Below are 27,379 nucleotides of genomic sequence, written 5' to 3' on the forward strand. Positions count from 1 at the left end.
CATACTACCTTAACAGTGCAGCCAATATTGCAAGATCAAAACCTATTTAAAATATAATATTCTACATTACTATGTGGGATGAATATCTAAAGAAAAAGATTGTTAGCACATTACTTGAATATTGCTGAAAAAAGACGCACGTTGTTAAAGCTTTCCATCTTTTACCCATCAGGGCAATTAGCAATTCAAACCAAAGGTAAAATGGAACAACAATTTATGCTTCATGAGAAGAGAGCTGATTAATTGGTAGAGGCTTTGACATGAAGATGCACTAGTTAATTGATGACTGGTAGCTAACTGCCAAGCATCATTGTGGTGAATGTAATATATGAATGTATATATACTAATTCACACTGTTATTGTAAGCGCAGTAGCGCCATCCTACCACTAGGGGGAGTAACGCTGGGAGCACTTAGGAACTTGTACTGGGCTCCACCCTTGGTTCCGCCCATGACTCCTCCCCCTAGTGCAGCTGTATAAGTATCCGTGTCCAGAGCCAGCCTGGGTCACTACGAGTTCATCGACAGGTAACAGGGTGGCTCTGAAGTAAGTCAATTAAAGCCTAGATTCACACCGGAAACACGTGTCTGGAGAATTGAAGGTTCCATCAATTATGTAAATTCAAACTTTTCAGATTGGCTCAGATTGGTGCAAGATGTAAAGTTTTGATATGTTGGTCTTCAAGCGAGAGGATTGGAGTATAGGAATAGAGGTGTTTTACTAAAATTGTATAGGACATTGGTGAGGCCACACCTGGAGTATTGTGCCCAGTTTTTGGTGTCCTTATCTAAGGAAGGACGTTCTTGTTTTGATGGAGCGCAGTGAAGATTTACCAGGCTGATTCCTGGGATGGTGGGACTAAATCGGTTAGGATAATATTCATTGGAGTTTAGAAGAATGAGAGGGGACCACATAAAAACTTATTAAATTCTCACAGGATTAGACAGAGTAGTATCAGAAAGAATGTCCCTGATGGTGGGGGAGTCCAGAACTAGGAGTCATTGTTTGAGAATAAGGGGTAATCCTTTTCGGACTGAGGTCAGGAGAGATTTCTTCACCCAGAGAGAGATGAATCTGTGGAATTCACTGCCACAGAAAGTAGTTGAGGCTAAAACGTTGTGTAATTTCAAGAAGGAATTAGATATCGCTATTGGGGTTGAAGGGATCAAGGGATTACGGGGTTGGGGGGAAGGCAGGATCAAGGGAATAACTTGATGATCAGCCATGATCATAATGAATGGCGGAGCAGGCTCAAAGCTTCTATTTCCTATATATGTTTCTTTGTATGTCTTTTTTCAGAAATACTGAAGCAGATTGTGTGGGAATGTTTGAGAGAATTGAACAGAATTTTAAGGGAGTGAAAAATTGAATTGTTGAGACAAAAAGACAAATTGCGGAATCATTTCCAGTCAAAATACATTGGTGAAGAACATACTATGTTTTACAGGGCCTGCAGTCAATCTGATGCATTCACAATACACTCAACTCTGAGACGAAGAACTTAATTTTGAATTGTTATTTTTTTCCATAAAGTTTGTACTGTAAATTTTGTTTATAACCAATAAATATTGAAAAAAGGTGAAAAAAATCAAATAGTAACTCAAACCAACATTAATTGAGTAATTGGATTGGTCGTTTTTGTTTTCTGGGTGTTATGATTTTCTAATCGGAGTAAATTGATTAAATTCTGCTATTTCCCTTCCCCACGGACTTCCATCGACTGGAAGGAATTACTTATTTGTTCTCCTGTAGTCAAATAAATATTTGTTGGTTTGGACTTCACCTCAGCCAATTAAAGGGAGGCAGTGGCGTAGTGGTATTGTCACTTGTCTAGTAATCCAGAGACCCAGGGTAATGCTCTGGGGACCTGGGTTCAAATCCCACCAGGGCAGATGTTGAAATTTTAATTCAATAAAAATCTGGAATTAAAAATCTAATGATGACTATGAATCAGTTGTCGATTGTTGTAAAAACGCATCTAGTTCAGTAAGTTTTTTTAGGGAAGGAAGTCTGTCGTCCTTCCCTGGCCCAGACTCCAGATCCACAGCAATGTGGTTGACTCTGAACTGCGTCGGGGATGGGCAATAAATGCTGGCCCAGCCAGTGACACCCACATCTCATTTACAAATAAGATTTCCTTTGTCCGACACCCAATAGGCAGCACCTCTCCCAATAGGCGGCACTGGAGTGTCGGCCGAGATTGTTGTGTTCAATTGCTGCAGTGGGATCTGACCCCACAACCTTTTGACTCTGAGGCGGTTGTGTTACCAACTGAATAGCAATTGAAAGCAGTCCTTCAAATAGCTTGTGCATTTTGCATAGATGGACAATCGGAATGAAGAAATTAAAACTGACATCGCATTTGTCATAGATTCTCTTCAATTGTTTCTAATAGTTCATTACCAGTTTAACAAGATGTTATTTGTTCAACTTTAGGGTGTGCAAGGTACAAGAGGTTTTGCTGGCATGGAAGGAAGAAAGGGTGATGTGGTAAGTTAAATTGATGCAATCTAGTTAAGGCCAAACTCAAATGCCTGAATTTCCACCTTCCATTAAATTGCAACTTGCTTCTTTCTGCACCAAACCTCTCCTGACTTACTGCCACTTTACCCAAAGCTACAGAAATGTTACTGCAAGAATTACAATTAAGTTAAAGAGGAACATCATGCAACTTATTTCTTCACAAGCATCTTAAATTATCGGGGGAGATTTTCCAGCCTCCTTCACTGGTGGAATCTTCCGGTCCCGTCGATGGTGACACCCCTGTGGTGCGTTCCCTGGTGGCGGAGGGTGCGGGGCACGCAAACCCCCATAGACATTGACGGGACTGGAAGATCCCTCCACCGGCCAATGACGGGCTTCCTCCGCCATCACATGCCACCAGGCATCCGGAAAAGTCCGCCCATTGTTTTGAGACTATTTTACAACTATTGCATGTAATGTTTACTTTTAAAGGGGTACTGAGTAACTATTTTCAAAAGGAATATGTTGCAGGGCACTGGGGGAAAAATGCAACCATGCAACCCATAAGCTCTCCCCCCCTCCCCTCCCCCCCCCCCCCCCCCCCACCCATATGCTTTAATACCCTTCATTAAAAAAGACCTATCAATCTCAGGTTTAAAAGTAACAACTGAACAGAAGGTCAGAAGAAATAGGAGCAAGGGTAGGCCATTTGGCCCCTCGAGCCTGCTCCATCATTCATTAAGATCGGGGCTGATCAGATTGTGGACATAAATTCACTTTCCTGTCTACCGCCCATAACCCTTGACTCCCTTGTAGCTCAAAAATCTGTCTGTCTCAGCATTGAATACACTCACATGACGCAGTTTCTGCTGCTGTCTGGGGCAGAGCATTCCAAAGATGACCCTCTGTGACAAAATCATTCTTCATCATCTCTGTCTTGCATGGGAAGAAAGGGTGGTTATCTTTAAACTGTGGCCCCTAGTTCTCGTCTCTCACACAAGGGAAAACATCCTCGTAGCATCTACCCTGTCAAGTCCCCTCAGAATTCTATGTTTCAACAAGATTGTCTCTCATACTTCTATGGGTATAGGCCCAACCTGCTCAACCTTACCTCATTGGACAAACCCCGCATCCCCGGAATCAGCCAAATTCTCTGAAACGCTTTCCATCCAACCAACCTTCCTGAAGTAAGGAGATCAAAACTGTACTCGCTATTCCAGATGTGGTCTCACCAAGACCCTGTACAGCTGCAGTAATATTTCCCTACCTTTATATTCCATTCTTCTTGCAATAAAAGCCAACATTTAATTTGCCTTCATAATCATTTGCTGTACCTGTCTACTAATTCTCCGCTCCCGGTAAAAATCGGGAGGGCTGTCGTGAACACAGCCGAGTTTCACGACGGCCTCGGAGGCCGCTCCTCGCCCACTATTCTCCCCTCCCGGCGGGGCTAGGAGTAGCGACCGTAACTCTCGGCCGCCGGGCGGCGCGCCGAGAGTGACGCGACGGCGGCGCCTATGTGACGTCAGCCGCGCATGAGCAGGTTGGCCGACTCCAACCCGCGCATGCAAAGCTGACGTCACGACGGCTGACAGCTCAAATCCGCGCATGCGCGGTGACCGTCTTTCCCCTCAGCTGCCCCGCAAGACGTGGCAGCTTGATCTTGCGGGGCGGCGGAGGGGAAATAGTGCGTCTGATTGAGACACCAGCCCGACGATCGGTGGGCACCGATTGCGGGCCTGTTCCCTCCCGAGCACAGTCGTGGTGCTCAGTCCCCACCAGGCCCCCAACAAGCCCCAAAACGGGCACCTCATGGCGATTTCACGACGGCAGCGACCAGGTGTGGTTGCCGCTGTTGTGAAACGGTCGCGAACGGCAGGCCGCTCGGCCCATCCGGGTCGGAGTATCGCCGGTCGCCGTGAATAATGCTGAGCGGCGATTCTTCCGAGATGGGGGGGTGGGAGAATCGCGGGGGGCGCCTGGGGGCCGTGAAATTAGTCGGGAGGCCCTCCCGTGATTCTCCCACCCGGCATGGGGAGCAGAGAATCGTGCCCGTGATTCATGTACCAGGACACCCAATCCCCCTGTACCAGAGAGCTCTGCAATCTCTCTCATTTAAATAACATGCTGCTTTTCAATTATTCCTGCCAAAGTGGGCAAGCTCACGTTTTCCCAAATACTCCAGCTGCCACTCACTGTATTCCTTTGCAGTCATTTGGACCCAGATTTCGCTCCTGAGGTGGGTGCGCAGAGTCACAGTGTTTCCTGGCTTGGCGTTCCCGCCTCACAAGGAATAGCCCTGAATAACAGAACCTTTATTCAGGGAGGGGTAGGATTGGCGGCTGATTGCTGGAATCAATCCTGCTGCCCCAGGAAATAGTTTGGAGTCAGCCACAGGGACTACCAAATACCAAAAGGGCAGGCGAAAAGCCTTGACGGATAAAAGCTCTGACACTGTGGAATTTTCTCTCCACAGAAGCTGTCAGACCTGCTGCGATTTTTCAGCGTTTTCTGTTTTTGCTTTAGATTCCAATATCTCCATTAATTTGCTTTTATTTAGATTACTTTGCCTTGGTTCCCTGGGACTTTGCTCCAGTTGCAAATAAATCAATTAAACCCCTTAGCACTCACCCCTCACATCCCCTCACACACCTTGGGCGGGATTCTCTGACCCCGCCAGGTCGGAAAATCGGCGGGGGCCGGCGTCAATCCCGCCCCCGCCGTGTCCTGAATTTTCCACCACCAGAGATTGGGCGGGGGCGGGAATAGCGCCGTGTCGGTTGGCGGGCACCCCCGGTGATTCTCCGGCCCGCGATGGGCCGACGTCCCACCACTGTCAAGCCTCTCCCGGCGGCGGGTATCAAAATGCCTACCTGACCGGCAGGACTGGCGGGCGGGCTCCGGGGTCCTGGCGGGGCGATCTGACCTCGGCGGGTGCCCCCACGGTGGCCTGGCCCACTTCACCATGGCGGAGGCGGAAGTGACCCCCTCCCCTGCGCATGCACAGGGATGACGTCAGCAGCCGCTCACGCTCCGGCGCATGCACGGATTTACGCCAGCCGGCGAAGTCCTTTCGGCCCCGGCTGGCGTGGCGCCAAAGGCCATCCACGCCAGCCGGCGGAGCACCAACCCAGCACCCTGTGTCCTTACACCCTCCATGTCAACTCATCCAGTATCCATCATGGGCAGACCTCAGGAGCCATGCTGAGATGAAATTAAATAGAATTCTCAGTGTCTATTACAGGCCTCATTACATTTTAAAAACATGCTAATTGATAAAGTGCATGTACATCTCTTTAAAAATAAATTTGTATTCATACCTCTACATCAAAGGCAAATAATCCCTTAACCTCTTGGTGCTGTCAAACTGTAAACTTGTATACTCTCCATTGTGATAATTGTGGGGAATCAATCAAGCCATATTAATACTATAATGATAGACCTCAGGTTTATATCAACAAACAGCTATGGAAATTTCAAGCACCAATTCTTTTCAGCCCTTGGACACAGCAGGCTGCTCTTCTTTCAAAATATGAAGAGCATGTGATTTAAATAACTTGACAGTTTCACAAGCCTTATCCATCCATTATGCACATCCATGCCTATGCTTGAAAATTGGAAGTCCCGCATGGTAGGATACTGACAGTGCTCCAGGAAAAAGGTGGGGCTGTTTGAACTCAGCACTGAGTTCAAATACTTTGCTGGGTTTGGGTTCTCCCCCCCCCCCCCCCATGTGTGAATTACATCCCAACACTCTTGTTTCTGTAAGCTAATCAATCCTCTATCCATGTTAATATGTTAGCCCACCACAAGCTCTTATCTTGTTTAGTAACCTTTTACATGACACCTTATTGAATGCCTTTTGGAAATACAGTTGCAGCAAATCAACTAGATGCCCTTTATCGACCCTGCTTATCCACCCTCAAAGAACGCTTAATAAATTTGTCAAATTCCATTTCGCTTTCACAAAACCATGTTTATTTTGCTGATTATATTATGACATTCTATATGTCCTGCTGGGCATTCCTTAACAATGAAGCCCAGCATTTTCCCAATTACAAATGTTAGGCGAATTGGCTGACAGTTAGCATGCTTTCTCTCTCCCCTCCTTTCTTGAATAGGGGTGTTATATTTGTGGCTTCCTAATCCACTGACACCTTTCCAGAATCTAGAGAATGCAGAGACTATACAGCAAATTTTTTTTTTGAAAGACCCTAGAATTCAGGTCATTGGGCCCAGGGGACTTGTCAATCTTTAGTCCCATTAGTTTTCCAAATACCTTTTGTCCAGTGATTGTGATTGTTTTACCTCCCACCTTTTTTCCTCTAATTTTCAACTAATCTTGGGATTATTTTTGTGTTTTCCACAGTCAAGAGTGGTACAAAATACCTGTTTTACACTTCTGCCATTTCCCTGTTCTCCAGTCTCGCCCTCTAAGGGAGCAATGCTCACTTTAGTTACTCTTTTCCATTTTATATACTTGTGGAAATCTTTACCGACTTTTTATATTTCTAGCTTGCCTTCTCTCATACTCTAATTCCTCCCTCATTATTCTTTTAGTCATTTTTTGCTGGTTTCTAAAGTCTATACAATCTTCTGTCCTAATCTTCACAGTGTTGAACTTGTTTTTTTTCAATTTGCTACGAACCTTAACTTCCTTGGCCACCGAATGATCTTGCATTAATTGCCATTTGAAGACGAGATTTTCTAACACACCGTGCATATGAATGTACAATTTTCAACTTCTACCACCTGTTATTTGAAGAAGTGCTTCCTACTTTCACTCCTGGAAGTTTCTTGCTTTAATTTTTAGATGATGCCCCTACCGCCGCTTCTAAACTTTTGGGGGGGGGGGGGGGCGGGGGTGCGGTTTAACAGCCCTAGTTTGTGTAAACCTGCTTCATAATCTGACTCTTGGAGTCAGGTATCATTCTGATGAAAGTATGCTACACTCCCTCCAAGGCCAATCTATATTTCCTAAGGGTTGGTGCCAGAACTGCTTACAGTAATTCCAGATGTGGTCTAATTAGGGCTTTGCATAGCTGAAGATAAGTATAGTAAAGTGGCACAATGGACCAAATGGTTTTCTTCTGTGCTGTAAGATTATATTCTGTATGTTGGAATTTTATACATTTGTGCATGTGTGTACAGAAAACAGCTGGCTGTGAATTAGTTCCTCCATATATCGCTCACTAGCTGAATAAATAATTTTGTGGTAGAGGATCCTCTTATTAATGGGTTTCAATGTCCATTGTCCCATGCAAGTTAATTCAGGTTCCAGTTACATTATTGATATCAGGGGCTGGTACTTATCTGTGCGTTGCAGCAATGAACCAGCTCCTGTACTGCACAATATGCAATGCCAATAGCTTCCAAGTACCACTTAAATATCATATTGTAGCTGGTGTGAAATCCAAGCAGCATGAAAGTACTTTATTGTCTTTAGTGCAATCTGTATGCTCGTGTTAACAAGAGTAGTGATTAAAGAATCGAAGGTAACTGAGGAATTGATTGAGAGCTCCTCCTTGCTTGTTTTGTGTATGTTGGCCACGAGCGTCTACACTTACTGTTGTACTTCAATTATAATTGCTTAAGTCAAAATATCAGGCAAGAGATTTTAGTTTTGTCAGGGGTCACACCAGCCAACGGGTGACTATGTTTAGTAGAATTTTTTTTTTTCTGAAAATCAATATTTTTTAATCATTGAATCCTGAGCAACAAAAGTCAACAACCATATTGTTTAGATACAGGAGGACTGCTTTAATGAATGCTGCTATCAGATGAGGAGTTATTCTAACTGGGCACACAAATTGAGAGATTGCAGTTTGGGGAGGGGGAGTACAACGCCTCTCTAATTTTCAATACAGTGTGGCCGATGGATGATGAATCCCATCCTCCTGGAATGCACAAAATTGGCATTAAGGTGGCGACTTCTGAAACTTGAGGGGCAAAATTCTCCGACCCCCACGACGGGTGGGAGAATAGCGGGAGGGCCTTCCCGACATTTTTGCCGCCCTCCCGCTATTCTCCCCCCCCCCCCCCCGCCGAAGTCCCGACCCGAATCGCTGCCGCCGTTTTTTACGGCCGGCAGCGATTCTCAGCTGTTAGATGGGCCGAAGTCCCAGCCCTTTACGCCGTTTTCACGAACGGCAAACACACCTGGTCTTGCCGTCCGTGAAAACGGCGTCACAAACTCGCTATTAATAACCATGGCACCGATTGGCACGGCAGTACCACGGCCGTGCCAAGGGTGCCATGGGCCCGCGATCGGTGCCCACCGATCGCGGGCAGCGGGCCCGATGCCCGCGCACTACTTGTCCTTCCGCCGCCCCGCAGTATCCATTCGCGGGGCGGCTGAGGGGCAACCCGGCCCGCGCATGCGCGGGTTTCGCGCAAAAACGCGATGACGTCACCCGCGCATGCGCGGGTTGGAGTCTTCCAAACTGCGCATGCGCGGCTGACGTCATATGACGCGTCAGCCGGCGCTAACTCCGGCAAGCAGGCTTAACGATTTTCGTTAAGCCCGTCTTGCCGGAGCCTACGGCGTCGGGCTGCTAGCCCCGACCGGGGACCAGAATCGGTCCCCGGTCGGGAAGGGGCGCGCTGCCGTAAAACCCGCCCGGGTTTTACGCCAGCTTTACGATTTCTCCCGTTTTGGGAGAATCTCGCCCGAGGTTTCCGCTCTCAGAATGGCTGTGGGATTTTGTTTTTCCTTTGCTTCTAAACCTATCTTCCCGGCTTATTTTTCCAGGGTCTTCGTGGATTGGATGGTGATGCTGGTGGGATTGGTCCAATTGGTTCATCTGTAAGTATCTGCGTTTTCCCTTTCCTATTGACCCAGAGAGGGGTGAGAATGTGAGACTCGCTACCGTAGGGAGTTGTTGAGGCAGAGAGGGTAGATGCATTTAAGGGGATACTACATAAGTGCATGAGAAGGCAAGAAATAGAAGATTGGGCAGCACGGTGGCACAGTGGTTAAGCACTGCGGCCTCATGGCGCCGAGGTCCCAGGTTTGATCCCGGCTCTGGGTCACTGCTGTGTGGAGTTTGCACATTCTCCCCGTATTGAAATGAAAAATGAAATGAAAATAGCTTATTGTCACAAGTAGGCTTCAAATGGTTACTGTCAAAAGTCCCTAGTCGCCACATTCCAGGGCCTGTTCGGGCAGGCTGGTACGGTGTTTGCGTGGGTTTCACCCCCAAAACCCAAAGATGTGCAAGCTAGGTGGATTGGCAGCACTAAATTGCCCCTTAATTGGAATAACAATGAATTGGGTACTCTAAATTAAAAAAAAAGAAATAAGATGAAATAGGACGTGCGGTGTCTCGGACAGAACGCAAATTCGACAATAGAGCAGTTAGACTGAATGACCCATTTCTGTGCTATCTGTTCCAGATGATTCTATGGTATGATGTTATTCTAGTTATGATGGTTGCAGTTTTTTTCATTGTTGCTGTGTTCAGCTCCCGATATTTTCATTTCTGACAGTGAAATATTCTGGGAGTTTGCGGCTATATTAAAGAGAATCACGTTCACGTGTTTTGGTCCTGTCAAAAGGTAGAGGATTACTGGAAGGAGGTTTTTAGCGTAATTTCCAAGGTGGTGCACGTGAAACTGGATCCGGGCCCCCGGGAGGCCATATTTGGGGTGTCGGACCAGCCAGGGTTGGAAATGGGTGCGGAGGCAGATATCGTAGCCTTCACCTCATTGATCGCCCGAAGGCGGATCCTGCTGGGATGGAGAGCAGCCTCTCCACCCTGTGCCCTGGCGTGGCGGGGGGGACCTGTTGGAATACTTGACTCTTGAAAAGGTTAAGTATGAACTGAGGGGAAGGATGGAGAGGTTCTATCATTCATGGGCATTATTCATTATGCACTTTCAAGAACTGGATAACATTGAACATTAGTTGGGGCTGTCGGGTGGGAGGGTTGGGGGGAGGGGGGCTGAGTCTGTTAATGGTGACTATGGGTAATCCCTAATTCCTTTTTATCATTTGTTTATGTGAACATGCGGGCTAATGTTTGGGGTTTGGTGGGAGGATGGGATTGTTTTTATTGATATGGGGATTGACATATCTGTTGCTGATTATTGTTTATTGTTGGTGGGTGTAAATTTGGGAGAAAATGTGAAAAAGGAGAATAAATAATATTTTAAAAAAACACTTTTTTTTGGCAGTGTTGGTTGAGAAAAGAATAATGATCAGGTCACTGCTCTTGTAAAATAGAATGTCTGAATCTCAGATTAATATTCCATCCCTCAGTACACGTCTTCAGTCCTGCGCTGAAGTGTTGGCCTAGAAGATGTGTGAAACCCTCTGGAGTCAGGCTTACAGCATGTGACTGGATCTCAGATAAACAGCAAAAACAGACCTTCAAAGAGCCTTCATTGTCTTACTGAATAAACGGTTGGTCTATGACAGGCCCAACTCATTCTTAATTTTCTGAAGGAAGGAAAGATGACAACATTAGATCTTAAATATTTCGGGACTCATTAAGTAAAGCAATGTTAATTGGTATAAGGGCGGCATGGTGGCACAGTGGTTAGCACTGGTGCCTCACAGCTCCAGGTCCCGGGTTGAATTCCGGCCTCGGGTGACGGTCTGTGTGGGTTTGTACGTTCTCCCTGTGTCTGCGTGGGTTTCCTCCGGGAGCTCCAGTTTCCTCCCACAGTCTAAAGATATGCAGGTTAGGTGGATTGGCCATGATAAATTGCCCCTTAGTATCCAAAAGGTTATGTGGGGTTATTGGGTTATGGGGATAGGGTGGAGGCGTGGGCCTAGCTAGGGTGCTCTTTCCAAGGGCCAGTGCAGACACGATGGGCCGAATGGCCTTCTTCTGCACTGTAAATTCTATGATTGTATGATGATCAATTCAAATTCAAAATTACATTGAAAGCAAAGGACATGTAGGACCTGGAATAAAATGATCAATATTGCTGCAATATAATTTTTGAAAAATGAACATCATACTAACTCAAAAATGTCAGACTGTTTTTAAAAAAAAGTCTTTCTACCTGCCATGCTCCTCTTTGGGAATTTCAAAGTTATCACAACAGTAACTTTGAAATGGTAAAAGTAAACATCATCTTCCAGTCATGGCTGGTGTATCAAGCAAATATTTATGCTAGGGTCATATTGTCAAAGTGAAAAAATTGAGATTGCATTCATTGAGTCATGTCATGCCTCCATTCTATTAAGGACCGTAATAAATTAGAACATAATCTTTGCAATTTTCAGTCATATATATCAGGGTTGCGTGACAGTACTGCATTTTGTTAAGGAAATGCAGCAAGGTTGTAATCCATGTGATTTCAATGTAATATTTTTTTGCAATGGGGTGTGTAATAATTCTTCATTCCTTTTCAGGGAGATGTGGGACCTCAAGGTCCTCTGGGTGAACCTGGCCCTCAAGGTGATTCTGTAAGTCACATAACATTATTCATTTCTTTTCTCAAGGGTCTGTGTGTGTTTTGTTTCCACAAAACAATTCTGCCGGTTCATTTTAGATCATCACTCGGTTGCTTAATGAATACCTACTAAGAAATAAAATAATAACTTGTTTTTGTATTGGCAATAGATTATGAGAAAAAGAATACACAGGGAGTTATTATGATCTGCAATATGCAGCCTGATAGGACAGAGCAGCATAGAGTCGAAAACAACTTTCGAAGGGGACTTGAAAGACAATTTGGGAAGCGAGAAAGTGAGCATGTTGGGCCATTTAGGTCATCAGGAACTGATTGGATAGGTCTGGAACAGGCACGATGACCACATGAGTCAATGTTATCTCATTCTAGAATACATAGATGTGAAATATCAATGCGTGCCTGAGCCTTGTACTTTTTATCTTTAGACCTATAATTTTTGTGTCTAATTTGTCTTGTGACTGGACTTTGTAATCCAGTTCATGAGCTTTGTGTCATGTGAATCCTTTACTGAAAATGTCAGGTCAGCGTGTCTCCCATTAATGGGAAATGCTAGAGCATCCACTGACTTCCACTCCACTGATATATACTCCAGCTATGTGGAACATCTCTGATTATCTTTCTGTATTTAACCTGCAGGGTCGACCTGGTCCCAGAGGAATTACAGGTTCTCCAGGATCCAAGGGAGAACCCGTGAGTGTTTCTCATCAGTTTCCTTAAAGCTGCTGTCCAATAAAAGATGAAGCTGTGATTCAACTGTGTTTGCCTTTGTGTCTGAATAGTCGGATTTGAAAATCAACTACTGTCTGTAAAAAAAAAAGTTGCAACTGTAATTTTAGAAAAAGAAAAATACTTGGGGAGGGTTTCTCTGTTCTGATATGTCGTGCCATCGGGATTCTCCGTTTTGCCGGCTGGTCAATGGGGTTTCCCATTGTGGGGCAGCCCCACGCCGTCGGGAAACCCCTAGGCTTCCAGAAAAACAGAGAATCTCGACGGCGGAGAGTTCAGCCCATAATCTGGAAATCCAAAATAAAAACAAGAAGATAATATGCAGAACAGGGACAATCTGCATCTGGAGAGAGAGCGACAAGTTAACAGTCGACCCCTTACCAAAATTGTCACGACCAAAAAGTAGCATGGTGGTGGGCAGCACGGTAGCATGGTGGTTAGCATAAATGCTTCACAGCTCCAGGGTCCCAGGTTCGATTCCCGGCTGGGTCACTATCTGTGCAGAGTCTGCACGTCCTCCCCGTGTGTGCGTGGGTTTCTTCCGGGTGCTCCGGTTTCCTCCCACAGTCCAAAGATGTGTGGGTTAGGTGGATTGGCCATGCTAAATTGCCCGTAGTGTCCTAAAAAAGTAAGGTTAGGGGGGGGGGGGGGTTGTTGGGTTACGGGTATAGGGTGGATACGTGGGTTTGAGTAGGGTGATCATGGCTCGGCACAACATCGAGGGCCGAAGGGCCTGTTCTGTGCTGTACTGTTCTATGTTCTATGTTAAATTATCTGTATTCTCTCCGAATAAGGTGTGATCTGCTGAGTGTTCCCTTTATCTTCTTGAGAACGTATAGGCTGTTACTCTTGCTCATCCACACAATTGATTGAGTTGTATTTCTTATCGCACTGTTTTGTGGTGTTTTATTAAAAAGTGAACACTGTGTTTCCTTTTCATTAAGTGCCTTGTGTTTTGATTCACTAGGGTTTACCAGGTGTTGATGGAAGGGATGGTATACCTGGAATGCCTGGCTCGAAGGTAACATAGAAACCTTTTGATCTCCTCTGGAAATGCTTTGCCTCACTAAGCGCATAGCTTTGTAGAAGATGGGTGCTGTGACTAACCTATTGGTTTACTTTCTTTCTAGGGTGAATCTGGCAAAGCGGGCGGTCCAGGTGAAGCAGGGCCTCGAGGTCTGCCTGTAGGTACAACTCTGATATCTTACCGTCATCTAACAAAGCTCTCATTTTCAAAGTAGATATAGTGGGGAATCATTCTTCTGCCTGAAGGACTGGATTTTTGACAACTCCTCTGCTTATTTCGCTCACTTTGGCTCCGCTCGTTACAGCTCACTCATAGCAAAACTACCCAGCATGCTTCATATTAGGCAGAGCAGTCAAACCCAAGCAGGAGGCAGATGGAAAATTAGAGGAGATGGTTAAAGAGGGAAGGAGTTGTGGAGGCTTAAAGGAGGACACAGCGGCATCATGCAGGCAGAGATAGAGCTGGAGTGTGGGGAGGAGAGATGGATGAAAACCTGTCACCAGTGGTAAAGTGAAGGAAAGGGAAAATAGACACTTGCTTAAAGGGTGTAGAGCTGGAGGAGGTTGCTGAGTTTTAGTGGGGCAAGGCAGAGATTTGTAGATGAAGGCGAGGATTTTACGCACTCGGATTGCAAGTCTGTGCAAGGGCCTGGGGGTTTTGGGGAAGGGATTTTGTGTGGGATAGGGGTGCGTTCTTGGGAGAACAACAAGAAAGAGGTTGGAAAGTTAAATTCTGTAGATGGCAAAGACATAAATCAGGATTGATTGATATTTATTGTCACATGTACCAAAGTACAGTGAAAAGCATTTTTCTATGGCCAACGGAATTTCGGGCTACACGATTAGCTTGGTCGATCTGGATACCAAATTGCGTGTTGTTGGACTTTGTGCGTGTAGGTATTCCAAACAGGTAACACGAGCAGCAGCTACATGCAGAGGGTGGGATTTTACGCTCTGACAGCAGGAATAGAGAATCCCGTCGCCAGTGAATGGTGCGCTGCGGAGAAACAAAGCTGGGGGAAATGGAGAATCCAGCTCCTGGTATTGAAAACTGTGCAGGGATCGAGGAAAGATAAGACAACTTGATCACCATCACACTGAATGTCAGTGGTGCCTCTCACGAGCGTGGGCTCGATGCCGCGGCTGGAATGAAAGACAACTCGAAGGGATTCAAAAAGAAGAATGATTGTCGCGCAGTTAGGTGGCAGTGATTTTGTGAAGAGCAGGCGGTTTGGACGGTCATTAGGAAGAACAGAGGGGTCAACGATTGGCTTTCTTAAGAACCATGTAATTATGGTAGCTTTGAAGGTGGGAGGGCCCACTGTCCAACAAGAGAGGGCTCTTGGCTAACATTGTGAGCATTGATCTGAGGAGCAAAATTTTGGTGTCAGAAACTGGCCAAAGTAACAGGGTTCATGCAGGAGAGAGGAGTTTGGAGAAGGTTGGGGCTGGAAGCATGAACGAAGCTCGAGAGGGCTGTGTGGCTGGAACTGGGGTAGAGAATGGGCTTGGATGGAACCATTGGAGGTAAGTCCCTGAAGAGATTCAGTTTTGTAGACCGTACAATCCCCAAACTTCTTGCAGAGGTATACAGATGTGAAGATCAAGTGGGGAGGGGGGTGAGTGACCTATAGGAATGAAGAGAGGGAGTTTGGGATTTCCTTGCCCTTCAGGTAGATCCAGGAGGTTTAAGAGGATTTGGTCAGTGGGGCTCTTAATCCATTCGCCTGGATGAATGTATCTCCAACAACATTCAAGAAGCACGACACCGTCCAGGACAAAGCAGCCCGCTTTCAACATTCACTCCCTCCACCACTGCGCACAGTGGCAGCCGTGTGTACCATCTGCAAGATACACTGCAGCAGCTCACCAAGGCTCCTTCAACAGCACCTTCCAATCCCGTGACCTCTACCACCTAGAAGAACATGGGCAGCAGCTGCATGAGAACACCACTGCCTCCAAGCCACCATCCTGACTTGGAAATATATTGCCGTTCCTTCACTGTCACCGGGTCAAAATCCTGCAACTCCCTTTCCAACAGCACAGTGGGTGGACCTACACCACATGGATTGGAGCAGTTCAAGGCGGCAGCTCGCCCTCTCAAGGGCAATTAGGGATGGGCAATAAATGTTGGCTTAGCCCGTGACACCCATTTCCCAGGGATGAGCTAAAAGTAAGCAATTGTTTCCTGACTTCACAAAATGACCTATTATATCTGAAGATGTACTGACGAGCAGTGGTCTCAAATGATGTGAAATCAGGTAAACCCTTCAAGCTGCTATTGGAGTTTGTCAAACTCCTAAGCAAAGTAGCAGAAAGGATCCAGTGGAAGTTGCATACTATGAGGCAAGGTAATGGGGGCATTAGCTTCTCTTTTGTGCTGGTGGTTGGGGGGGGGGGGGGGGAAAGGGTAAAAGTGATGGAAAAAAACCCTGGGAACAGGATAATGCTGCAGGATGCGGAATAAAACTGGAGACAACTTGAGCGAGGGAAATGCTGTTTATATGCATCTCCTTGAAAACAATCTGCCAGTGGATGAAATCACAATTATTTCAATAAGAATGTGCTTTAAATATTCCAGAAGATGAATTATTATACCACTGCTTGTGTCTTTATTCTGTTGAACCAAAATGCTGGCTCCGTTAATGCGTGTTAACATTGAATATTAAGATTTAAAAGAAAAAAGTAAAAACTTGCATTAATGTATTGCCTTTCACAATCCAAAAATGCTTTACAGCAAATAATGAACTTTTGAATGGGCACGGTTGAAATGTAGGAAATGGGCTGCAACTAATTTGTGCACAGGAAGATCCCACAAAGAGCAATGTGATACGGTCTGCATAATCTGTTCGTGTGATGTTGGTTAAAGGATAGATATTTGTCAGGAACAACTCCCCAAATCTTCTTCAAAACCAATGTGGGATCTTTTACATCAACTTGTGAGGGCAGACAGGGCTTCAGGACAGCGTTTCTGGCAATACGGAACTCCCTCAGCACTGCACAGGAACATCAAGCTACGTTATTGTGTTCAAGGCCTGGCGGGCAATTTGAAGCCTCAGCCTTCTGATTCAGAGATTAAAATGCTGCCAACTGAACTACAGCTGTGACACCACATGGTGTGAGGGTTGATTCTTCCATTGGTCACTCCTGGTGAGGAGCAATGCTCATGGCCAGACCTTATGGAGAAACCCTGGGTCTACAGCATCTGAATAGATGAAAGATCAGGGGCTTTGGGTCAGCTATTTCCCTCGAGCGGCATGGTAGCACAGTAGTTAGCACTGTTGCTTCACAGCGCAAGGGACCCGGGTTCGATTCCTAGCTTGGGTCACTGTCTGTGCGGAGTCTACATGTTCTCCCCGTGTCTGCGTGGGTTTCCTCCGGCTGCTCCAGTTTCCTCCCACAAGTCCCGAAAGACGTGCTTGTTAGGTGAATTGGACATTCTGAATTCTCCCTCTGTGTACCCGAACAGGCGCCGGAGCGTGGCGACTGGGGGCTTTTCACAGTAACTCCATTGCAGTGTTAATGTAAGCCTACTTGTGACACTAATAAAGATGATTGATTACCAGCCCTCCACGAGAATGGGACTCCTAGAGTACATAGAACAGTACAGCACAGAACAGGCCCTTTGGCCCTCGATGTTGTGCCGAGCAATGATCACCCTACTCAAACCCACGTATCCACCCTTTACCCGTAACCCAACAACACCCCATTAACCTTACTTTTTAGGACACTACGGGCAATTTAGCATGGCCAATCCACCTAACCCGCACATCTTTAGACTGTGGGAGGAAACCGGAACACCCGGAGGAAACCCACGCACACACGGGGAGGACGTGCAGACGCCGCACAGACAGTGACCCAGCCGGGAATCGAACCTGGGACCCTGGAGCTGTGAAGCATTCATGCTAACCACCATGCTACCGTGCTGCCCCAAACTCCTCACTGGGAATATCCCGTATCTCCACCCAGGATGGGGGAATCAGTCCGACAATAGGCTCAATTTCATCAAAGTACTTTAAATTGATACGTATTTTGACTCCCCGAGGAAGAAAAACTTTGATTTGTTAACACTCTCTTTATTTTCCAGGGTTTGCCTGGTTCTCCAGGACTCCAGGGTGCAACGGGAGCAAAGGTATGAATTGATTGTATTTCTGACTATCTTTGCTGTTGTTACGACCCACACTGTGTTAAATATTTAAAACACCGGTCCGTAGTGGTGTAGTTATTTTTTCTGGTATAATGTGAGGAATGAGGTACAAGCCAGTGGGGGGCAGTCCAGTCATTGTGTGAATATTTAACAAAGAATATTTATTAACTTAAAAGAAAGACAAAAGCACACACGACGAGAAGGTCTATAATACTCTATGACACACGAGTAGACTGATGACTACAACACACTTTTACGTGAAACTATCCCTTGGTTCCCAACTACCTACATTTACCTGAACTCTGAGACTCTCCTTTTCCCAAACAACATCCACTTTTAAGTAACTTTATGAGCTACACCCAGCGAATGATTACCACAACCAGGTTAAGGTGGGAAATAGTCATCAGGTTCAACGAAGGCAGAAAGTGGCTGGGCAGGATTCTCCGGCCACACCCACCCGGCGACCAAAGAATCCTTCCCGAGGTCGATGGACTTCTCCATTGTCCGTGTCTCGCTCGCTCGCTCGTGGGATTTTTGCGACAGGCCCACTGCTTCTTTTGAGAGACTACATCTGCAACCTGCTGCAGTTCTGCTGTTAGCTGTCTCTTTCTCTCTTTAGGATTCTATAAATATACTGGGCTGGAGTGCTGGTCCCCCCCAGCCACGTGTTTCTTGGCGGTGCGCCATTCGCTGGTGGTGGGATTCTCTTTTCCCGCCGCTTATCAATGGGATTTCTCATTGAAGCCGCCCCAAGCTGCCGGGAAACCCGAGAGCGGGGGTGTGCTGCCAGCGGGAAAAGAGAATCGCAATGACTGGAGGATTCCAGCCATTATTTCTTTCCCTTTGATATTCTTTTTGCAGGTACATGTCCATTTCCTTACCTCTCCACTTTGAAGTTACCACCTCCTATAGCCCTATTGTTTTTGCTAGTCACTGATAGGTGCATTTGCATATCATCATTTCTCCAGATGTCTGCATTTAATCAACTCCCTGGGCGGGATTCTCCCTTCTAGCAACTAAGTCCCCACACCCACCGGAAAATGGGCGAGAGTCACTTCGGACTTTTTCCTCGGAGGTCCGGTGTGCTTCTCTGCTTTCCAGGGGGCTAGCGGAGCCCCGGTGTGCATCCCGCTGCTCTGGCTGCCGGGGGGGCCCTGCTAGCCAAGCATGCGCACGGCGGTTCACCTCGGCACGGGCGCCGCCAACATGGCGGAGCTACACAGCGGGCCCGCCCAGCGGAAGGTAGGTCCCTCCCAGATCACGATGGCCTGCCAATTGGTGGGCCTCAATCACGGGCCTGGCCACCGCTGATATCTCCTGCCCCCCCACCAGGACCATCACCCCGGCCGCAGGTCCCAGCTCCCATTGGGTGGTACCACATGTAAACCACGCTGGCAGGAGGTTGAGTATATAGTAAGAAATAAGTTTTAAGGGTTAAAGAATTAATACATTTAAGTTTAAATTTGTTAGAGAAATGGCAAACTAGTTTAGTGAACTAATGGTTTCAGTTTCTCTGGGCTGCCAGTGTCTTCGATATTAAAGCATTTTAGGTTTTGAATCATTGCTATTTATTTTAATCAAATATTAACCCCCACAAAAAATACAATGCCGCTTTTCCCCAATACTTCAATATGATTGGCTGCTTACCCTGCTTGTTGGCATCACTGTTGAGATCCTCTTGACTTGGTGCCAGATGTTGGAAAAAGAGGAGTTCATGCCACAGATATTACTATATCCTTGCGGGCAGCCTTCTTCAAGGCTGGCACCATTGCTTTAGGCCCTGCTCCCAGAGGCGAAAAGCTAATGTTTGACCCATTGAACAGCTGGCTTCCCATCCTAATCCCCACTTAAACCAACAGTAAAATCCACATTTTTATTTTAGGTTTGAGCAAGGCAGGTTTGTTCCTGCTTTCATCACCAACTTGAGTTGAGTATATAGTAAGAAATAAGTTTTAAGGGTTAAAGAATTAATACAGGTAGAAATGATTGACTGTTGTGCATCGGTGTCATTCCTGATCAGCTCGATCATCACACAAGTATCTGGGATGTATAATATTGGGTCACAGATTAGATACCTCTGCATTTTCCTTGATTTACCCTTTGTACAAGGATGAAACTTTTCCGCCCCCTTCTTTAGCAGATGAAAGGAGTTGGGTAATGTCCATGTTTGTTCACATTGTGCATGGTCTGGGAAGGAGCTAATTGGCATCCAAATGGAACAAGTTAGTGCAATAGCAAATAGCAAAGGTCAGTTGAGCAAATGCACTTTTAAGTTTAAATTTGTTAGAGAAATGGCAAACTAGTTTAGTGAGCTAATGGTTTCGGTTTCTCTGGGCTGCCGGTGTCTTCAATATTAAGGCATTTTAGGTTTTGAATCATTGCTATTTACTCAATCATTTTTTAAATAAACAATTTATTTTCCTTCCCATTTCATCCTTGCTGTGTTTGTTTTTTGACAGGGTACTAGGGGTCCAGTTGGCTTGAATGGTACTGTGGGATCTCCTGGTAAAACTGTAAGTTGACCATGAACTTTTAATCTAATATTAACCCCCACAAAAAATACATTGAATTGGCCAATCGAAAATATTCTATTAACCATAAGAACAGCCTGGAGCCAAGAGTGACATGGAGTAGAAATGTCCAGCTACGAAGTTGATTGCACCTTAGTTGTATGTAAAAAGAATTCCTTTGAATTTTCTGTCAGTCTAATATCTGGACAAATTTATCACCTCCCTGTTGTTCATGATGCATTCTTTATTCATACAGCATCGAATGTTATTGAGTTCCAATCCCACCATGCCAGTTTCAGAATTTTAAATCGGCTCAACAAAATAGGGAAATAAAAATCTTCTACCTGGAAAAGCAGCTATGGAGCTGTCGGATTGTCCTAAAAAGCCAAATAGCTCAAAAATGGCCTTGCGTTGGCCGGGACTTTTCCGTTCTGTTTGGGCATGAATGGCGTTGGGGCGGAAAATCTCGCAAGAGGCCCAAATCACGTTTTACATTGGTGGGAGGTCTCGCCGCGATTGCTCTTGCGCCCTGGCCATCCCTGCCTGTGATGTAACAGAAATCCTGACATTCAATGTCGGGAACCTCATTATAATAAATTTGAATCTCATTATCTGGCCTCTACACCTGATCATCCCCCCTACGTTAGATTATCCATTCACGTCGGCATGAGGGCACACGGGTGGGAATTACATCTGCTCTTCCACAGCATTGACCTGGCGGCATACCTGCCGAAGGAGCCCAGGTGAGTGCGTCGCTCGTGGGATAGTGGGACATGCCTGGGAAGTACCTGGGCCCTGCTCCACGGGGCAGGGCTGGGAGATTTGGGGGTGTTACATTCTTTCTTATCATCCAAAGAAGTTGCTCGCAGGGTGGGCTCAATATGAGCGCACCCCATCAGCGTGACGCAGTGGAACTGGTTGCTTGCCTTTTTAAGAGATCTCCCGAACAATACGGCGGATGATACCACTTTTGGGGCCGGCAGATACAATGACGCTTTTCCCCAATACTTCAATATGAAGGGCTGCTTACCCTGCTTGCTGCCATCACTGTTGAGATCCTCTTGACTTGGTGCCAGATGTTGGGAAAAGAGTTCATGCCACAGATATTGCTATATCCTTGTGGGCAGCCTTCTTCAAGGTTGGCACCATTTCTTTAGGCCCTGCTCCCAGAGGCGAAAAGCTAATGTTTGACCCATTGAACAGCTGGCTTCCCATCCTAATCCCGACTTAAACCAACAGTAAAATCCACATTTTTATTTAGGTTTGAGCAAGGCATGTTTGTTCCTGCTTCCATCATCGGCTTCAGTCGCTGCCAGCTGAGTGCAAACCCAGAGCCAGAGTAAGTTCTTTCTGGATAAAACAAATATAAAGCCCCATGATTGTCCCTGTGTCATCAAAGAAAAGTGCCTCCCTTTATGAAGGAAACTAAACCGTGAAACAGAGGAAACTGATGAAATCAAGTATGGCCTACCTCCTCCAGCTCCTGAAGTACCCACCGGCCACAGAAAGCCTTCCCCTCACCAAAGGACACTATGTGCTTCTTCTCCAGGGCTACCTAGACATGGGTAAGACTGTAGGAGACAGGTAACCAGAGTAAACTACTCCATGAGCTTCTGGCTTGAGGTGAAATCATTGCTCATCTTTTCCCAATTGTTGTACAGTTTGATGCCTGTAGTTCCGATCACATTGTCCTTTTTTTTGCTGAAGGATTGCGATGGGTAGCCTACGCTGCCAGCAAAGCAGGTATCAAAACTCAACGTAGCAATGAAGAAGTTAAGAAAAACTTTAAAATCGTGTCGAGAGTAGCTGTGTCATGGGAGTGTCCCTTTAAGAAATGTTTTTGTCTTATCACATGTCTTCAGTGATGTCATTGTGTGGGTGAAGCTGGGCTGTGGCTCTGGGTTTTTACCTTCATTTTTGAGTTGGGAACTGGGCTGTGGCTCTGAGTTTTATTTTCGCTTTGAGTTTGAGCTGGTTTTGTTCTGCATAGCTTGAAAGAAGATTTTTTTTCTCCATCTGCATTTTTTAAAGCTGCGTCCAGACCGCTTGATAACTTGAAAAGAAATAATTGTTTTCTGGAAGAAATTCAAACCTGTTTTGGAAAGGACAGAAGAGCATCCATACCAGATGTTGAGTGCTGTGTGCTGGGCCATACCTTTGAAAAGGGGTTTTCTGGTTTATGGGATTGTGTTATTAAATTGGAACAGCTAAAGGGGGAAATTTATTAATGGTTCTACATCGAGTACTGTAGCTGTGTGGGGTATTTATGTTGGTGGTTGATAAAAATGATAAAAATGTTAACTAAATTTGTGGAATAAACTTTGTTTTTAATTAAAAGTGCTTAAGGCCTCTGTTGAATAACACCTGAAAGGCAGACCAAAATAAATAAACAGTTGTAGGTCAGGTGAACTCTGTGATATACTTTGGAGTTTTCTAAACCCTGACCCATAACAGCAGATTTAATGACATGATGTTGTAGTTAGGCATCAGATGCATGAATTATTAAAATGTTCTTTGTTGTACTAACTTATGGTTCAAAAAATGTGTTGTAAGTAAACTGTCCAACCACTTAAACCAGCAAAATGGTGAAATAAATACATAACTTAAAGGGTCACAAAATTTAAAGTGCCTTTTCTTCACTGACAGGGTGAACAGGGGCCAGTAGGAGATTTGGGTGAACCGGGTCTTGTAGGCCCTCCGGTGAGTAGCTCTCTATTTCACTGCCTTTATCTTGCAACCAATCCGCGGAAACTGTGGTTTGTTTTTGCAGTTGTAGTTAAATTTGACTTGACTGAGATATTCTTGTGTGCGATTGTTCAGGGGAAGTCTTCAAACAGCTTTGGCTGATTGCACTACTGGCCAAAATATTCTCTGCTGATTCTGAAGAACCCAACACTTGTGTTATTGGACGGCAGTAACACAATGGCCTGCAGCTTCCTCATTGTGACAATCTCTGGTGGATTACCACTCGCGGCAGGATTACCCTCGCTGTAATTCCAAAGCCTCTGTCTCGCCCAATCTTCCTCACTCAGCTGGGTGAGGCAGGAGCAGCAAAGTGCGCCCATGGCATGGAGCAACTGGGGAACAGAGTGGAAAGACATGTCCCCTTCTACGGCACCAGCTGCTGTAAAGGAAGTGTTTAAAGATACAATTTCAAAGATACGTGGGTCGGACAATGGGTGGGGGATGGGCGGAGAGGAGGGTGGGGGTTGTCCTGGAAGGAGGAGTGTGGTGGACCAGCAAAGGTGGGGAGTGGGACTGGGAAGTGTGGGAAGGTGGGGGGCCGGGGGGGGGGGGGGGGGGGGGGGGGGGGAGAGGAGAAGAGACCTGGAGACAGTGGGCACTTTCCATCAATAGCACCGAGGATTTGTGTTCCAGAGCTTGCCCCCCTCCCCCACCCAGCAATGTGGAAAATTGTCCAGGTATGTCCTGTCTGCAAAATTCAGGACTAATCCAAACCAGCCAATCATCACCCCATTAGTCTACTCTCAGTTATCAGTAACATGTTGGAAGGGATCATCAATAGCGCTATCAAGCAGCACTGACTCAGCAATGTCCTGCTCACTGATGCTCAGTTTGAGTTCCGATAGAACCACATAGCTCCTGACCTTTATTGTAGCTAACTGAACCCCAGAGGTGAGGTCAGAGGTACTGCCCTTGACACCAAAGCTGCATTTGATTGAGTATGGCATCAAGGAGCCCAAGAAAACCCCATACCTATCACAAAGGAAGATGGTTGTTGGAGAGAGAAGTCTCTGACCCAAGATATTACTGTAGGTGTTGCTCAGGTAGTGTCTTAGGCCCAGTGATCTTCAGCTGCTTCATCAATGCCCTTCCCTCCATCATGAGGTTAGAAGTGGGATGTTCACTGAGGATTGCACAATGTTCAGCACCATCTGCAACTCCTCAGATACTGAAGCAGTCCATGTCCAAATGCCGAAGACCTGGACGACATTCAGGCTTGGCTGGTATGAGGCAAGTAACATTCACGTCACACAAGTGCCAGGCAATGACCATCTCCAATTAATGAGAGTCTAACCGTCTCCCCTTGACATTCAATGGCATTACCATCGCTGAATTCCCTACTATTCTGGGGGTTACCGTTGACCAGAAGCTGAACTGGAGTAGTCATATAAATGCTGAGGTTACAAGAGCAGGTGAGAGACTGGGAATACTGAGATGACCTCTCACAAGGGCATCAGAAACATGGGAAAACCACCACCTGAAAGTTTCCCCCCAAGCCACACACCATCCTGACTTGGAAATATATCATCGTTACTTCACTGTCGTTGGGTCAAAATCTGTAAACTCCATCCATAACAGCACAGTGGGTGTACCTACACCACATGGACTGCAGCGGTTCAAGAAGGCAGCTCACCACCACCTGCACGAGGGCAATAATGGATGGGAAATAAAAATAGTGGCCCAGCAAAAGAAGCCCAGATCGTCATACCCTGGGCCCGACTGGAGCCTACGGAGTCGGGGATCTGGTTTTCCCAGAAGCCCTTGGAGAATACATGTTCCCCTGCTGAAAGGGGCGGAGCTTCCGAGGACTCGTGGTTCAGAACCGGACGTCACTCGGAGGAGTAGCTTTAACTAAAGGCTCTGTAAAAAAAAAAAAAATTCAATAAACCTTCTGTTTATCTTGCAACCCGATGTGGACTCCTTCCTTTGGTGGTGGTTATAGTTCTGGCGATGAGGAAAACTAACGGTCCCCTGTTGATGCTGGGGGCCTTCTTCCTGGACCACCTCCTGGGCCTCCCGTTCCAGGACAGGACCCATGGTCCTTTAGGATGCTTTTGTTCAGCCGGTAGGATGCGTTCGACGCTGGAGTTGACGGAAGGACCTGTTATGCAGAGCACAGGCGCTACCATTTTCACGGCAACGACAGATGATGAGCGCCGGATGGTGATATTACTGATGGCGTTTGGGGGGGGGGGGGGGTGATCCGCGACTTCACGTATCTGGACACCCACACTTTGAAAGCTGGTGGGAATCATTGGCCGGCATTTCAGCCCCGCTCCCTCCCTCATCGTCCAACAGTACCATCTGAATACAGCAGAGGACACCCCGGGTGAGTCATTGACGGACTTCATGACCTGCTTATGCCGCCTTGCTGAGTTTTATGCATTTGGGGCCTCCCTAACGGGATTGCCTCATTTGGGGCATCGGCGATACTGAGACCCAGTGGCGGCTCCTGTGCGGGGCCCACTTTGAAGCTTCAGCAGGCGCTGCAGATTGTCCTGTCCCAGGAGAGCACGGAACGTGGCATTCAGGAGATCCAGGATATGGAGGTTAATGTCCTGGGAAGCGGAGTATGTGCGGCAGTCGTGCTGGTCACGGCACCGCCCTCCACAGCCAGAACATTTTGTTGGTCCGCCTGTGGGCGACGTGCCCCATGTGTGACATGCAGCGGCCAGTGTCGGGGACAGCAGGGAGCCCCGTGGTTCCATCACCCCTGTCGGTGTTGGCAGCAGCCCAGAGGTTGGGCTCACCACTTGGGTACTCCAGGTGAAAAAGAGGCTGTGGTGCTGCACCACTGCTTAGCAGCGCCCTACGTAACCCCCGTCTGCATCCCCATGTAGGTAAATGGACACTGGCTGCACATGGAGCTAGACACTGGGGCATGAGTGTCGGTAATAGGCCAGAGTACCTTTGACCACATCCAGCACGGTGTGCGGATGTTGATATTGCAGCCCCTCCCCCCCCCCCTCGGCTTGTCTGGCTTTGTTTACGAGGGAGCAGTTGCAGATTGCAGATCCTAGGGATGGTGCGTGCCCCCGTTGTCTATGGTCATCAGGCGGGCGAGCTCCCCCTGTTTGTGGTTTGGGGTGATGGCCCTAGCCCCTTGGGTTGTGATTGGCTGCACCACCTTCATTTACACTGACACCGTATTGTGAACGTTGGGTCTGGTGGACTGGCTGAGGTGCTCAGTGAAATTCCCTGAAGTTTTTCAGCCTGGCTTGGGGCCCATGGCCAAGGACCATGTCGATTTGGAGGCTCAACCTCGATTTTTAAGGCACTGCCCATGACCTATGCATTGGTGAACAGGGTAAATGGGGAGATCGACCGCTTAGAGAACCTGGGCATCATTTGGCCGGTGCGTTTTTCTGATTGGGCGGCACCGGTGGTTCCTGTTTTGAAACCAGACCGGACCGTATTGCTCTGCGGCGGCTATAAACTTACAATTAATATGGCCTTATAGTTGGACCGATTCCCCAGGCCACATCCAGGACCTCCATACCAAGCTGGCGGGAGGCTGTATATTCACCAAGCTTGATGTGCACAATGCCTACCTGCAGCTGCCGCTGGATCGGTCCCCAGATAAATACTTTACCATCAACACACTGCGCGGCCTCTATGAATATACATGGTTGTGTTTTCGGGTTTTGTCAGCTTTTCCAACGTGTTATGGAAGGTATTTTGCACAGACTACCGAGGGTTGCGGTATACCTGGGTGATGTCATGGTCACGGTCGCAGCGAACCAGGAACATTTACGGAATCTGGAGGCCATGCTTCGATGGGTTTCGGAGATGGCATCCTCCTGTGGCGGAAGTGTGTCTTTCACGCTAGGAGGCGGTCTACCTGAGCTACTGCGTGGACCATGCCGGGTTGCACCCAATGGAGGACAAGGTGTGCACCATACAGCTTGTCCAGCACTGACTAACGTAACAGGGCTCCGCTCCTTCGTCAGTCTGCTTCGTCCCGAACTTGGCAACGGTGCTAGCTCTTCTGCACCACCTGCTGGAGGAACATCAGGACTGGCTCTGGGGAGCTGACCAGGAGGTGGCTTCCCATCGTGTCAAACAATAGCTGACCTCGATGGGCACGTTGACCCACTATGATGGGGTAAGCCCCTAGTCATCACTTGCGCTGTGTTGCCCTAAGGGATCGGGGCCATCCTGACCCATCGGATGCTGGGCGGGAGACCGATCACCTTCCCATCAAGGATGCTGACTGCCGCCCAGCCCAAGTATGCACAGATAGAGAAGGAAGGTTTGGTGGTGGTCTTTGGAGTTAAGCATTTCCAAAAATATGTCTCTTGTTGTTATCTTACTCTGGTTACGGATCGCAAACCCC

The 27,379-nt window shown here is 46.9% G+C and overlaps 1 protein-coding gene across 1 annotated transcript in view; it reads left to right on the forward strand.

Moving 5' to 3' along the window:
* The window catches only part of LOC119967969 (collagen alpha-1(IX) chain-like), a 184,498-nt gene that overhangs the window by 110,491 nt on the left and 46,628 nt on the right, over window positions 1-27,379 (forward strand). The window contains exons 20-28 of the mRNA XM_038801070.1: window positions 2,437-2,490; window positions 9,215-9,268; window positions 11,828-11,881; window positions 12,526-12,579; window positions 13,583-13,636; window positions 13,746-13,799; window positions 17,729-17,773; window positions 20,248-20,301; window positions 22,945-22,998. Coding sequence (XP_038656998.1) covers window positions 2,437-2,490; window positions 9,215-9,268; window positions 11,828-11,881; window positions 12,526-12,579; window positions 13,583-13,636; window positions 13,746-13,799; window positions 17,729-17,773; window positions 20,248-20,301; window positions 22,945-22,998 — 477 coding nt within the window. The remainder of the gene's footprint in view (window positions 1-2,436; window positions 2,491-9,214; window positions 9,269-11,827; window positions 11,882-12,525; window positions 12,580-13,582; window positions 13,637-13,745; window positions 13,800-17,728; window positions 17,774-20,247; window positions 20,302-22,944; window positions 22,999-27,379) is intronic.

This window comes from Scyliorhinus canicula, chromosome 6, assembly GCF_902713615.1.
Source record: "Scyliorhinus canicula chromosome 6, sScyCan1.1, whole genome shotgun sequence".
Classification (NCBI taxonomy): Eukaryota; Metazoa; Chordata; class Chondrichthyes; order Carcharhiniformes; family Scyliorhinidae; genus Scyliorhinus; species Scyliorhinus canicula.